Here is a 14,443-nt window from a genome sequence, read left to right as displayed (position 1 = left end):
TGGTGACTGGAAGGGACAGTCCTTTCATTTATTACACACCACAGTGAACCCAAAAATTCCCCATTACAGAATGAGAGCTCCTCAGTGCCCTTGCACATTGCCCCGACACAGTTCCTGGGCCAGATCGGATCTACAGTCTACAAGCCACATCTCCTCATCATCTTCAACGGGATCTGTTGTGATGGCATCTTTCCATCACAATGGCAGGAGAGCACCATCATTCCGGTGCTCAAACCTGGTAAAAACCCACTTGATGTGGATAGCTATTGTCCCATCAGCCTCACAAGCTGCTGGAACATGTGGTGTCAGCGGTTGGGTTGGGTCGTGTCCTGGAGTCACATGGCCTACTGGTTCAATGTCAGGGCAGCTTCCGCCAGGGTTGATCTACCACTAATAATCTTGGGTCGCCATGTGTACAGCCTTTCCCAGACACAAACACCTTGCTGCCATCTTCTTTGAGTTATGAAAAGTGTAATACACCACTATCTGTGCCACATTATAGCAGTGGGGTCTGATGCCTGCTCCCAATTTTTATCCAAAATTTCCTGTTGCTTTGTACTTTCTGCGTCAAAGTTAGTGCCTCCCGTAGTTCCCCCTTCATATCCAGGAGAATGTGGTCCTGCAGGGCTCTGTATTGAGTCTCTTGATTTTTTAGTGGTCATTAATGGTCTAGCAGCAGCTGTTGCGTCATCTGTCTCACCTTCTCCGTAAGCAGAGTACTTCTGCATGTTCAACTGCTCCACCAGTATTGGTGTTGCTGAGCAGCGCCTACAGGGAGCTGTCCCCAAGGTGCAGTCAAGGGCTCTATCCCACGGTTTTCAGTTTTTGGCTGCAAAGTCATGTGTTATGCACTTCTGTCGGTGTTGTACCATTCATCCAGAACCAGAACTTTACCTTAATGATGATCCACGCACTGTAGTGGAGACATATCGACTCTTAGGACTGGTTTTTGATGCCCAATTGACTTCGCATCCTCACCTTCATCTGCTTAAGTGGAAGTGCTGTCAGCACCTCAATGCTCTCTGCTGCCTGAGCAATAATAATTGGAGCGCTGATCGCTCTCCGCTGTTGCAGCTCTACAGAGCCCTTGTTCAATCCCACCTTGACTATGGGAGTCTGGTTTATGGTTTGGCGGCGCCCTCAGCTTTGCGTTTTCTCTACCCAGTGCACCACTACGGTGATTGCCTAGTGACAGGAGCTTTTAGAACGAGTTCGGTGACCAGCATCCTTGTGGAAGCCATAGTCCCTCTGTTGCAGGTTATGCATGCACAACTGCTGGCCAGTTACATTGCTCACATTTGTAGTTCTCCTACACATTCGAATTACCGTCTCCTTTTCCCACCCACGCCGGTTCGTCTCCTGCATCGGCGGCCCAAGTCAGTGCTTCCAATTGCAGTTTGTGTCCGATCCCTTCTTTCCAAACTGGAGTCCTTGCATTACCACCTATACTTGAGGTCCATCCACGTACACCTCCATTGTGTACACCTAAGCCGCGGCTTTTCCTGGACCTTTCACATGGCGCTAAGGACTCGCTTAACAACGCAACACTCCAGTGCCACTTCCTCTCGATTCTCAACATACACCGAGGCCATCTGTGGTTTACTCTGCTCTTGAGCACATCCATTCATGCCCTCTGGAGTTGTTTCTTCTGTGTAATGACTCCTTGAGCAGCCTACAAGCTATCAACCAGTGCTACCCTTGTCATCATTTTGTAGCGACCATCCAGGTGTCCATCTATTCCCCTGAAACTGTGCAGTCGTTCAGTGGTGTTTGTCTGGATCCCAGGTCATGTCGGAATCCCAGGCAACGAACTTGCCGACAGGCTGCCCAAACAAGTTACATGGAAACTGCTTGCTGAGATTGGCTTCTCTGCATCTGACCTGTGTTCAGTACTATGCTGCAGGGTTTTGTGGCTTTGGGAGATGAAATGGCATAACCTTAGTACGCACAACAAACTGTGTGCCAGTAAGGAGACTACGAATGTGTTTGTCCTCCATGCGGGCCTCTTGCAGGGACTCTGTGGTTCTCTACCAGCTCCGCATTGGCCATGCTTGGGTGACACATGGCTACCTCCTGTGCCATGGTCATCCACCTCAGTTTCGGTGTCGCACCTGGCTGACAGTGTCCCATATCTTGGCGAACTGTCCTCCTTTGGCTGCCTTGCAACGAACTCTTCAGTTACCGGACTCATTGCCATTAATTTTAGCTGACAATGCCTCGTCGGCTAATTTAGTTTTACCTTTTATACGTGACGGTGTGTTTTATCATTCTAGATAAGTTTTCACACACAATACTTTTAGTGTGGATGTTTTAATGTGTCGCAGAGTGGCTGGCTTTTCCTTTTTATTCTCGTGGTCGGCCAGCCATGGTCATCTGCTCTATTGTTTTTACCCATTCTACATGTTTCTTGCTTCTCTCTGTGGTTTTCTTTTCCTGTTGTGACCATAGTAGTGTTGGTTGTCCTTCTGTCATTCTTCTGGTTCTTCATTTCTCCTGTTATTGTGCTGTATGTCTCCTTTCTTTTCTTCTTTTCCTGTTGTGTAATTGTTACTGGGAACAAGGGACCAATGACCTCACAGTTTGGTCTCCCCCCCCCCCCCCCCCATCCATCCATCCAACCAACCTACCAATCGTTGTCAGTTAAAAGTACTTCTGGCTGACCTTCAATTACAAAATTTTTTTTCCCCCAAGGCTGTGATGGTGTTGGTGGTTGATATGGCATTGCATCAGACAATGTTCAGAAATCAGGAGTAAGCGTTGACCACTATCAAGAACATGGTGTTAAACACTGGCCCTGCAAAATCAGTGTGTACCCACTCCCTAGGGCGAGCACATGGTGACGAAGAAGCAAATGAGTGTCTTGGGGCTGCCTGCTGGTTTTGGCAGGATGGACATGTTTAGGTGAGTCATTCAATCTCCTGGTTCATGCCCAGCCAGTAAGTGAAACTGCGAGCAAAGAGTTCAGTGACCTTGGTACGATAGTTGCAGGATGTGCTTACGTAAAGAATAAGGAATGATTACTCGTGGGTGTTAGTCATTGGAAACGAGTAGAATGTAGAATTACTCCATCGATCAGCATGAGTTGATGGTGGGCATTAAAAAGCTGATGGAATGCCATCTAAGCCTTGGGAGGTTGTTGTCTAGACCATCCATGAAGTATGTGTTTCCGGGCTTGTTGGAGTACCTCATCAGTACTGGTTGTGTCTGCAACTCGGGAGCTGGTTATGAGTAAAGAATCTACGGCGGCATCTGCTTGTTCAATGTGAAAACACTGAATTTCTTCTTTGCCCAACTCTGGTTTGGGTCTCCATGGAAGGTGGGAGAGGGCATCAGTGCTCAGTTGTGCTGTAGAAGTGAATCTCATACTGGTAGTGCGCCAAAAGTGAAGCCCAGCACTGGAGGTGGTTAGCAGTCCTGTCTGGAATCTTCACTGCTAGATTGAATAAGATCAGTGGTTTATCATCTGTGTTCAGGTAAAACTTAGTGGCATAAACAAACACATGGAATTTTTTTAATGCAAAGATGATAGCCAGTGCTTCTTTTTCTATTTGTGACTATCTGTGTTGGATGTCAATCAATGCTTTCGATCCATAGGCCACAGGTTGCTCAGAGCCATCCACCTCCGTGTGTGCCAGGACTGTTCAGACACCTGTATCAGATGCATCCGCTGCAATAACTGTCTTCTTTGTTGGATCAGAACATTTGAGGTATAGAGACATCAACAACTAGGATTTCAACCTGTGGAAGGTGCGCTCGCAAGCTGGAAATGAGATGATTGAGGTACTCAGCCTCAGGCTGGAAAAAAAAAAACCTTTTTCTCTTCTGCATTTTAGGCCAGCCTCCCTTAAGACACTGGATAAAGATTTCAGAATGTGAAGGTTCTCCCTGTTACAATGATGTCGTCTAAATAGTTAATGCATCCATTCACTTTGAATAATAATTGTTGCAAATACCGCTGAAAAATGGCGGGGGTACGTGCTATAACAAACATTAGGCATTTCAAACGATAAAGCCTGTGCAGGATGTTAAGTGTTACAAAACTGTTGAGATTCTGCATCAAGGGGAAGTTGGAGATACAAATCTGATGGTCTATTTTAAAGTAGTGGGTCCCACCTTTTAATTTTGACAATAATTCTTCTGGCTTCGAATAGGATATGTCTTAATCTCTGATTGGGTGTTGACAGTTCTTTTAAAATTGCTGCACAGGTGGATCTTTTCCGATGGCTTTTGTAATATGACTAGTGGGGTAGCCCACTGACTAGAAGGAATAGGTTCTAGAACTGAAATTGCAATTAGATGTTCAAATTCTTCCTTTACTTGGTCTCTGACAGCTAACACAATGACGCGAGCTCGAAATTACTGAGGCCATGCATTACGTTTCAGTGTGTCGGGTGCCTCAAAATTGTTTACGGTGTCAAGTTCTGGGGTAAACAGATTCTCGTAATCCTGTCAGTGTGTCTTTAAGTCAGAGTACAGAACATCTTCAGCTAACAAATTCACATAATCATCTACTGAAATTCAAATTTCTGAAGAGAGTCAGGTCCAAACAAGTTCTCAGCAGAATCACTGTTAACGACTAAGAAGGTAATGTGGCTGATGAATTTATGATATGTCGCTGGCAGCTTAACTTGATGATAACATACTGATATGATTATCGTAAGCCATTAGATGTCTCTTTGTTTCTTGCAAGTTTTAAATATGTACCGTAATTGAGAATGCTCATGGCTGCGCCGATGTTTACTTGTAATTGAACTGGTTTCTTTGTAATTATCACTTTTACAAAAAGCGTATTGGAGGTCTGTAGTGGTTACTAGATAAAAATTCATCTGTTGGGTAGGAGGCTCTCTTGCCTGATAGGACTTACGGAATCTAACTGGCCATTAACAGAACAGTTTTGGCAACTGGTCCATTTGTCAGGACAGTCTTCACATTGATGTTTTTTTAAAATAATCCGGACATGACAACAACCATTTCGGTACCCAAGACCAGTTCGATCGGCACGAGCAGGCTGGAGGACGTGGATGGTTATGGTACAGTGGTCTGCCTGTACAGTTGCTACATCCAAATTGCGTTAGTGTGGCATTGGCTGCTGGCTCAGATGTGTTTGCCTTAATGGCTGCTATGTTGATTCATGACTCCTGTTTCTTATCTGCTGCTCAGGTCACTTCAAAGCTTTGTGCTAAGTTGAAAACTTTGTCTAATGACAAGTCTTAGAGTTGGAGTTCCTCATGCTGGACATCTGTCAGGAGTACCCCGGATGATCATGTCTCTGATCTTTCCTTCTGCATATGACTCCTTATAATTCTGAGAGCCAAGGTGGTAAATCTCAGATTTTGACCACAACTAAAACAAAGATTTCATGAGTCTGGCATTACCTGGAATGTGTGGGGAATGCTCCAATAATCTCGGTTTGTAGGCTTCCCAGTCCTCTAAAGCCTTAGCAAAGGAAGGAAAAGCAGACACTTGTTGTGTTGCTTGCATCTGTAGGAAGCTTTGAAAAACTGGTTGGAGAGTGTTCAGTTGCAGCATCTGGTTCTTGTCCTGCTGATGAATAAGTTGTGTGAGTAGAGCTTCCAGTGTAGATGGTTGATGGCTTGGCGGCATTTTCTTGTGTTATAACTAGAAATAACAGAAAAAAATATGTCACCATTCTACGGTTTATTGACAAAACACTGATACAAGTAATTCTGTTCCCAAGCGCCAAGTTGAAGATAAACACTTTATGGAAAATTATATAAATTGATGATGGTTATACCAATATCTAGTGATTGCAAGTGTTGAAGTCCAAATTCCAGTACAGCCGAATCAACATCTAAAAGCATGGAGTAGAAACATAGCGTGATGAGAACTGGCTTGTAGAGTCAGGAGCGGCATTAAATAAGGCTCCATAGTTAACGGAGCTGGTGACTGGGGTCACTGTGTATTCTGCGCAGCCAATCGCTGAGTGTTACAGGTGGCCAATCACTGTTCTAAAGTGTGTGCGTGCAAAGGTGAACTGTGATGTTGGCAGTGGGTGGTGCACGGAGAAGTTCAGCCAGTGACGCATTTCTTGGCCGTGCGTAATGGAGCGTGCTGTTGCTCGGTGCTGAGATTTAATAGTGGTGGATACTACACAGATACTTCAAAGTAATCCCCCTCAGATACAATACACTTGCGCCAATGCTTCTTCCAATCCTTGGAGCACTTCTCATAAGCACTTTTTTGTACAGCCTTGAGTACTTCCAGAGTTTTTATTTCCTCAGTCATTGAAAATCATCTTCCTTTCATAGGTCTACTCAGTTTTGGGAATAGGAAAAAGTCACAGGGGGCCAAATCCATTCAAAATGGTGGTTGGGGCATGATTTCATGTTGTTTTTGGCCAAAAAATCTCACAAGCAACGATGAATGAGCAGGTGCATTGTCAGGATGCAAAAGCCATGAATTGTTTTCCCACAATTCCGGACTTTTTCGTATTTCATATCTCAAATGGTGCATAACGTCAAGGTATTACTCCTTATAGCCCGTACAACCTTGAGGCAAAAATTCATTATGTACTATGCCACAATGATTGAAAAAAAAAAAAAACAGTGAGCAAAATGTAGTAACCACAACCAACTGCGGGAATGCCTTGGGCTGTGGATCGGAGCCGCCAGGCGGGGGAGCACGCACCACCGGGTAAACACAGACGAGTCGGATAACAGACCAACGACAACAGACAACAACCGACCATGACCGACTATGACTGACACAACAAGGAAGAGATAAACAACGAAGGTTTGTAGAAACCACAACACCAAACACCAACAGTAAATCCACTCAGAGCCAGAGCCAGGCAAAAGTCAACAACGAGCAACGACAAGAACACAGTACTGCTGAGATAGAAACTCAATCCAGAGCGAGTACCTGACTGACTGGACTAGGGCAGAGCAGGTCCATATATACGAAACCAGAGGGAGCGGCTATTGGCCGCTGTCTGCATGTGACGTAGCGGTGGCGCCCTCGCTGCGCGGAGTAGCTGCCGCGGACGTGGAGCCCTCTATGGGTTGACCACGTCCATTTGTTCTGGAGCGTGTTAGACTTCTGCGGCGTGAGGTACTAGACAAAACTTAGACATTTGATCGAACTTATTGTACTTTTTTCGGTCTTGGCTCTTCAGGGTGCTTCCATTGGGATGACTGGGCTTTGGTTTCGACATCATAACTGTAAACCCATGTTTTGTCACCAGTTATAACCCTTTTGAGCAAATCGGGATAATCATTGACATCATTCAAGACCTCCTGAGTGATGCTCATGTAACGGTTCTTTTAATCAAAATTGAGAAGCTTTGGAACAAACTTTGCTGACACATCCCATGACCAGAACATCCGAAAAAATTGTAGCACTCAAGCAGATAGATATTTCAACATCCTCAGCAACTTCTCTTACTGTAATTTGACGATCTTCCAAAACAATTTTCTTCACAGTTTCAATGTTATCATTTGTTGTTGATGTGCTGGGGCATCCAGAGTGAGGCTCATCATTTTCATCTTCTCAGCCACTTTGTAATAACTTGTACTATTTCTAAATTTTCTTTTTTTTTTTTTTTTTTACTTAGAGCAGACTGGCCGTATGCCACTGTCAACATTTCAAGTGTTTTAGAGCACTCGATTCCATTTTTCACACACAATTTGATGCAAACTCTTTGCTCCATTTTTTTATAATACGAGGGTGGTCTAAAAAATTTTCGGAACGGAATAGGAAAAAAGTACTTACATCACTGCAACTTCTTTTATTTTTCAATGTAATCTCCTTGTAGATTAATGCACTTGGTCCAATGTTGTTCCAGCACCTTGATCCCATCTTGAAAATGAGTTTCCTCCAAGCCTGCAAAATAGTTGTCAACTCCGGCTATCAAGTCTTCATTTGAAGTGAATCTTTGTCCTCCACGAAAATTTTTCAGTTTTGGGAAGAGATGGAAGTGTGACAGAGCCATATCAGGTGAATAAGGTGGGTGTGGCAACAATTCATACCATAGTTTGTGTAATTTTGCCATGACGACGGCACATGGGTGGGCACGCATTGTTTTGATGGAAGACGACTTTCTTCCTTGCTAAACCTGGACTTTTTCTGCATATCTTTTGTTACAATTTGTCCAGGAGGCGAGCATAGTGTTTTCCAGTAATTGTTTGCCCAGTGGGGAAATAATTTACAAACGGAATCCCCTTTGCATACCAGAACCTTTCCCGCTGAAGGAATTCCCTTTGCTTTCTTTGGTGGCAGAGAATCAGCATGTTTCTACCACTTTGACTGGTGTGTTGTCTCTTGGGGTGTAGTAGTGCACCCAAGTTTCATCTGTGGTCACAAAAATCTTGTTCATTTCTCCTAAAACGGGCCAAACATTGTTCACATATGTCCATTCTCATGCATTTTTATCCAGCTTAGTCGTGACACCCACCTCACAGATAATTTTTTCATTACTAATTCTTCAGTTAAAATCTGATATACCCTTTCAGATGACATCTGGCAAGTGTGAGCAATTTCACGCACTTTCAATTGGTGATCCTCAAAGACCATTTTGTGCACTTCTGCAATGATTTCTGGAGTAGTGACACATCTTAGCCGACCACTGCATGGACCATCTAAGCTCTCTTGACCAAATTTAAATTCATCTGTCCACTTGGCAACAGTTGAACATGAAGGAGCAGAGTCCCCCAGCGTATTCTGGAAATCGGCACGAATTTCCTTTGCTTTCATACTTTCCTCTACGAAGTACTGAAATCACTGCTCGAATCTAAACCCCCGCCCCATCTTAGCAAATCAGCATGCGGGAACAACAGACAACAGAGCCATGTCACCGCCACAGCTCTCTTCTAAGAGCACTGACATGGCATGTGTTAACAGGCAACAGTTCAATGAATATCACGTGAACAACTCGTTGTGCTAGCGCTGACCTCTGGTGGTGATTCCGAGAACTTTTCAAACCACCGTCATAATCAAAAATCGTCGAGCACACTAAAACACATTTAAATTATCTATCTGTCAAGAACAAACAAAGTGTGCTGTACACTTGAAACTGTGAACATGTGTTTGGTACATGTGTAACAACAAAAAGATCGATAATCGAATGTACATAGCTTGCAATTTGAAAAGTCACGTGACTTTTTCGAAAGCCCTCAAACATCTGGTTTGTCATAGTCTGACATTATGTTTGTATTTGTCTTTCTTCTTCAATAATTTATTTTTACTGTACTGCAGGGGTGTGTGTGTGTGTGTGTGTGTGTGTGTGTGTGTGTGTGTGTGTGTGTGTGTGTGTGTCAGTGTCATTAATAAGCACTCCTCAGTTATTATGAAGAGTTATCTTTCTGTTTTTAAACAGGTAGGTAGTCAAGTTGTGACAATCTTGTAAAGTTCTGTACTTGTTTGTGATTAATTTACTGTTTTCCACCATGGGAACAGGTACTTGCAAAATTATTACAGTTTTATTATACTTAGTCTCTCACCAAAATTCCCATTTTATGATTTCAGTTTGTGTGTGTTGTGATGTTACATGCCAATATTCTTAATTACTTTACACTCCAGCATATTGTCTAGTGACATACTTCTCTATTAGAAAGGATGGTTTAAGATCTTGTGAAGATGATAGTATGCATTCTTTTTCAGTTCTTCTGTTTCCTTCTCATAATATTGGTTGCGGAAATTGCTGCTGGGGCATGGGCTTATAGCAATAGTGACCGCTTAAAGGAACTAGTCAGTCAGAGTGTTACTGCAACCGTACAAGCTGATTATGGAACATCAGGAGCTGATTCACGCACAGCTACATTTGATGCTATACAGTCTGGAGTAAGTTCTTTAAAGTAGTTTCTTTTTTACATAGTGTTCCAGCAATTTCTTGCCTTTTTTTTTAAAAAAAAGTGTGGAGGTGTGTGTGTGTGTGTGTAGGTAAATACATATGCACATTTCTTCGTTCAGATCGTATTTTTGTATTTTAGGATCACTTGGGACAAAGTGAGCAGACTTCACTCAAATCAAAATTTCTAGTAATCAGTTTCAAAACTGAAAATATGATAGCTGTCTGTGTGGATGGAATTTCTCGATTTGCTGCACATGTTGGTACATTGCCAATGAAATAAGCAATTTTTCAAAAAAGGTTCTGTCATTAATTTATCAATGTTTTGATTTGGTTCAGGAAGTAATTGTCAGCTATTTACTTACTGCTGTGTTTGTAAAAAAAAGTATAATACCCAGTTCAGAACATAGTGTTAATAGATCCCAAACTGGGGAATATACTTACTTACTTTCTTTCCTTTAGTGCTCTTACGTATGCATTTTCAAAGCTTTGAAGGCGTTCACATTTCTCAATGCAGTGAAAAACAAATTTGAATATATACATTCAAATTTTTTTAAAAACTGTATTTGACATCTGTTTTGTAGAACAGGCAGGATATTTATAGATTGGAGCCTAATGTATATATGCTACACATGTGAATTTTTCATACTTCAAATAATGATTGTGATATTTCTGTCCACAGTTGAAATGCTGCGGGGCATCTGGTCCAGGTGATTGGGCTAATAGTAAATTCAATATGCGTGACAAAAATATAGTGGAATTGACAATTAAGAAGGCTGTCAATGTTTACAACATTCCTGCTAGCTGCTGCATTGATGGAATTACAAAAAAGGAATGTGAAGAAGGGCGCACAGTGGTATTAACTGCTGCCATAAACAGACAAATTTATTCTGAGGTAAAAAAGAAAAATCACCATGTAGCTTCTGCATAGTATTGAACATATTTTTGTATGATTCATATTGAACGTTTTCGCCTTCAGAGTAATTTTACTTTGCTGGTACAGTTGTACATATACAGTAACATGTAATGAAAAGTCAAAGTAACCATTGACAATACAGTAATACATTGAGACACATACACGCACACGCTTGACCACAGCCTCTGGCAGCTATGTGTGTATCTGTTGTCTATTTTTGACAAAGGCCTTGTTGGCCAAAACCTGATCACGTGACAGCTGTTTTGTTGTGCCTATCTGCGACTCTATATGGTGATTAGCAGCTATCTTTCTCATAATATTGCTACATTCCATCCTGGATTTTCCATTGTGTGTCTATATATATTTTGACCTGGGTAAGGCATTGAGTGGGTGGAGCATGTTTGAAGAACAAAAAGAAAGATAAGGAACATATAAAGAGAAGTAACAGTAAGGGTTATGGAAAGGAGGAGCAACAAGAGAACAGAATGAGGATCTGGCACCGGTGAAATGGTCCTGGTTGCAGGTTGGGGAAATTGAATGTGTGGTATACATTGAGGGGACAATGAGTGGAGGGAGTTGAAGGTGGGTATGGGATAGAAGCTAGTAGAACTTGAGGGCAGTGGGAATAAGGGTTCAAAGAATCTGTTGTAGAGACAGATCACATGTATGGAGCTTACAGAAGTTGATGTAAAGGGATAGGATTGATCCAGAGAGTATGGATTGTGCAGCAGCCATTGAAGCAGGACATATTTTGCTCAGTGGCATGCACTGATGGAGCCTACTCATTTGGTTGGATACCTGGTTTTTCCAAATAACACTGTAGAGGAGTTGACCTTGCTTCTTATAGGCTAGAGGTAGGCTGTGCATGTCATGATACTAAGGGCCAATTGTGTAAAGCAAACCTTTAGAGTAACACAGAAAATGACCTCAGATCAAGCTTAACTAAGAAATCTGCACGTTAATCCCAGATTATATTGTGGTTAAGGGACTTACCAGCTATGTACATCGTCAATGTAGAGTATAATTTCTCCCAATAATTTATGGAGGCATCTCAAAATTTCCTTGATTAATTTTGAGGCATTTTATACACCCTCAGAAGCAAAGTATGAAAGGAAAATATGAAGTATTTGCCATGGACAATTACAGATGCACTAAGGATGCATCTGCCTTTTCTTCAACTTTGACGGAAGCACCACTCTGTCCAACGTAACAGACAGAGTGCATGTTGGCACTAAGGATGCATCTACCTTTTTCATCAACTGATGGACTGCAACGACACCCTGATCAGAGAGATATGTTTGGATTTCTGCATCGGTCAGACCAGCTAGCAGCCTCAATTGCTGGCCCTGTGAAATCCTACTCACAGTTACGCAATGGTACTTTGCGTGTGGAGACAACTTCTGATTCTCGAGCACAACTGCTTACTGCTTCGCTCCTCCATGGCTATCCTGTTCATGTTGAGGCCTATCAAATACTGAATTCTTCCTGTGGTGTTATTTATACTAGGCTGCTAGATGGTCTGGCCGATGCAGAAATCCAAACATACCTCTTTGATCAGGGTGGTGCAATCAGTTGATGAAAAAGGTAGATGCATCCTTAGTGCCCACATGCACTCTGTTTCTTATGTTGGACAGAGTGGTGCTTCCGTCAAAGATCAAAGCATGCTATGAAGTTATCACAGTCAGACCATACATTCTGAACACTGTGCTGCTACACTTGAATATCCTGTTGACAGCCACCAAAATGTGTAACCTGTGGTAGGGATGATCATGTGGGTGATTGTCTGCCTCCTTCTCCATGCTGTATCAATTGCAATGGTGATCGTGCTGCCTCCTCCCAAGATTTTCCATGTAGCTTGATGAGGGGGCTGTCCTGGAGATCCAGATGAAGGAAAAAGTGCATTCCTTAACTGGTTGCTCACAAGTTGTTGGCTAGTTGGAAACCGGGTGTTCTACCATCTGGCACTAACGGCACTATTCTTGCTACGTCTAATTCCATGAAGGACATGGCCATGCAGACATGCAACATCAAATTCACCACTGCAGTTGTAAAATGATCCAGTGTCATCATAGTGCCTCTGTCTCTTACTCTACCTGTGCAACAGGCCATCAAACATTTGCCTCGCAGGGCAAAGTCACTTGCTACATAACCAGCATGCTGGAAAGGACAGAAGGAATACTCCTGTGAAGACTTCTTACATCCCTCCAGCCAACAAACATCAGAGTCTTCCTTCGCCAACCAGAAAGCCTCCAAGAAATGAATCAAAGGCAAATGATCTTTTCCTTCGCTGAGTCGGAGCTCCTCTTAAACGGTGTCTCCATATGATATACCCTCAACCTAGCTGACCTCCGTGTCACCAGTGCATGCAGCGAACCCTTTTTCTGACTTGGACTCTGCAGACTCACAGAAGGAGAATGCTGAAGCCTCTGTAGATCTTGTGGAGCAGGATCCTCCAGCCTCTGCGCCCTGTAATAGTGAGTCTTCGAAGAGTGGCTCTCGGCAGCTGCCGAAGTGACACCCCTTCATTTTTTCCATCCTCCACTTTCCTTTTCATGATTGTCCTCCAATGGAACATTCATGGCCTTCAATCCAACAAAGAGGACTCACAGCTGCTCTTGGAAGCACAGCATCTGCTAGTTATCTGCCTTCAAAAACAAAATTGCGTCCTCATGACCACTTTGGGCTCTCCCACTTCTTCCTGGTCCACTTTGACCTCCATCCCCTCCCCCGCTGCGAATGGCATTCCATCTCATGGGGAGTGACGCTGTTCATCCGGGAAAGTGATAACACTTTCTGCAGGTTAATGCTCAAGCACTTACAGTGCCAGCTGTTACTGATTTGTTTGACTTATGGGCTGCTAAGTGCTATACCACCTTCTGCACTCCCCTGACTTAAGCCCTTGTGAGTACAACTCTATTTCTAAACTGAAGGAAACACTTCACGACATTCGCTTCAGAACTGCTACAAATTCATCGGGCAATAGATTGTGCCCCTTGAACCTACAACATCCATATCGCTGGCAACGGGTTATACACTGTGCTGGTGACTACTTTGAAGGTGAAACATGTTTCTATTTTGTATGAGCAGTAAATAAATAGTTGTCACTATTAAAATTCCAACCTTCGTATTAATGTAGAGGGTGGAGGTCAGCATCTGGGAAGGATGTTGTAGGACCAGCTGGAATAGATGAGAGAAATGAGAAGTGTGTCATGGTACCAGAGTACAAATTTTGAAGATATTGTCAATGAACCTGGGACCAGAGAAGGGGTTGGATGCCATGAAAAGATACATCTAGTTGCCCCATAAATAGTTTGGCATATAAGGGTGCCATTTCAGTGCCCAAGGCCATGTTGAGGATTGGTTCACACAGCTTCATCTCTTGGGAGTGGGGATATAGGAAGGAGACAGTGGTTTTTCAGTTAGCAGGTCATTGGGAGCGATAGTGTTAGTAGTGTGAACATTGGCCAGTAGGATGCTGTGTAGACATGTAGGAAGATGTGTGGTAAACAATAAAGATGAGTGAGTAGCAAGTTGCTGGGGAGAGGAGGGTGGGTTTTGTTTGTTTGTTTGCAGGAGGGGGGGCTGTGTTCTGGGATAAACATGTGGGTTTGAGTTAGGAGTTTCTTTTTTTTTGGGGGGGGGGGGGTGTTTGTTGATATGTTTCACATCGGGGTGGGGGTTGGGGGGGGGGGGGGGGGAATAGCTTTGCTATGGCAAAGCTA

General features: G+C 43.2%; 1 protein-coding gene across 1 annotated transcript in view; it reads left to right on the top strand.

The window, feature by feature from the left end:
- Positions 1–14,443, top strand: part of LOC126320656 (CD82 antigen) — a 66,687-nt gene that overhangs the window by 34,099 nt on the left and 18,145 nt on the right. The window contains exons 3-4 of the mRNA XM_049994084.1: positions 9,619–9,798; positions 10,488–10,700. Of these exons, the coding sequence (XP_049850041.1) occupies positions 9,619–9,798; positions 10,488–10,700 (393 nt within the window). The remainder of the gene's footprint in view (positions 1–9,618; positions 9,799–10,487; positions 10,701–14,443) is intronic.

This window comes from Schistocerca gregaria, unplaced genomic scaffold, assembly GCF_023897955.1.
Source record: "Schistocerca gregaria isolate iqSchGreg1 unplaced genomic scaffold, iqSchGreg1.2 ptg000737l, whole genome shotgun sequence".
In the NCBI taxonomy this organism is placed as follows: Eukaryota; Metazoa; Arthropoda; class Insecta; order Orthoptera; family Acrididae; genus Schistocerca; species Schistocerca gregaria.
Note: the sequence above shows the minus strand (reverse complement) of the source record. Positions and strands in the feature narration are given on the sequence as shown.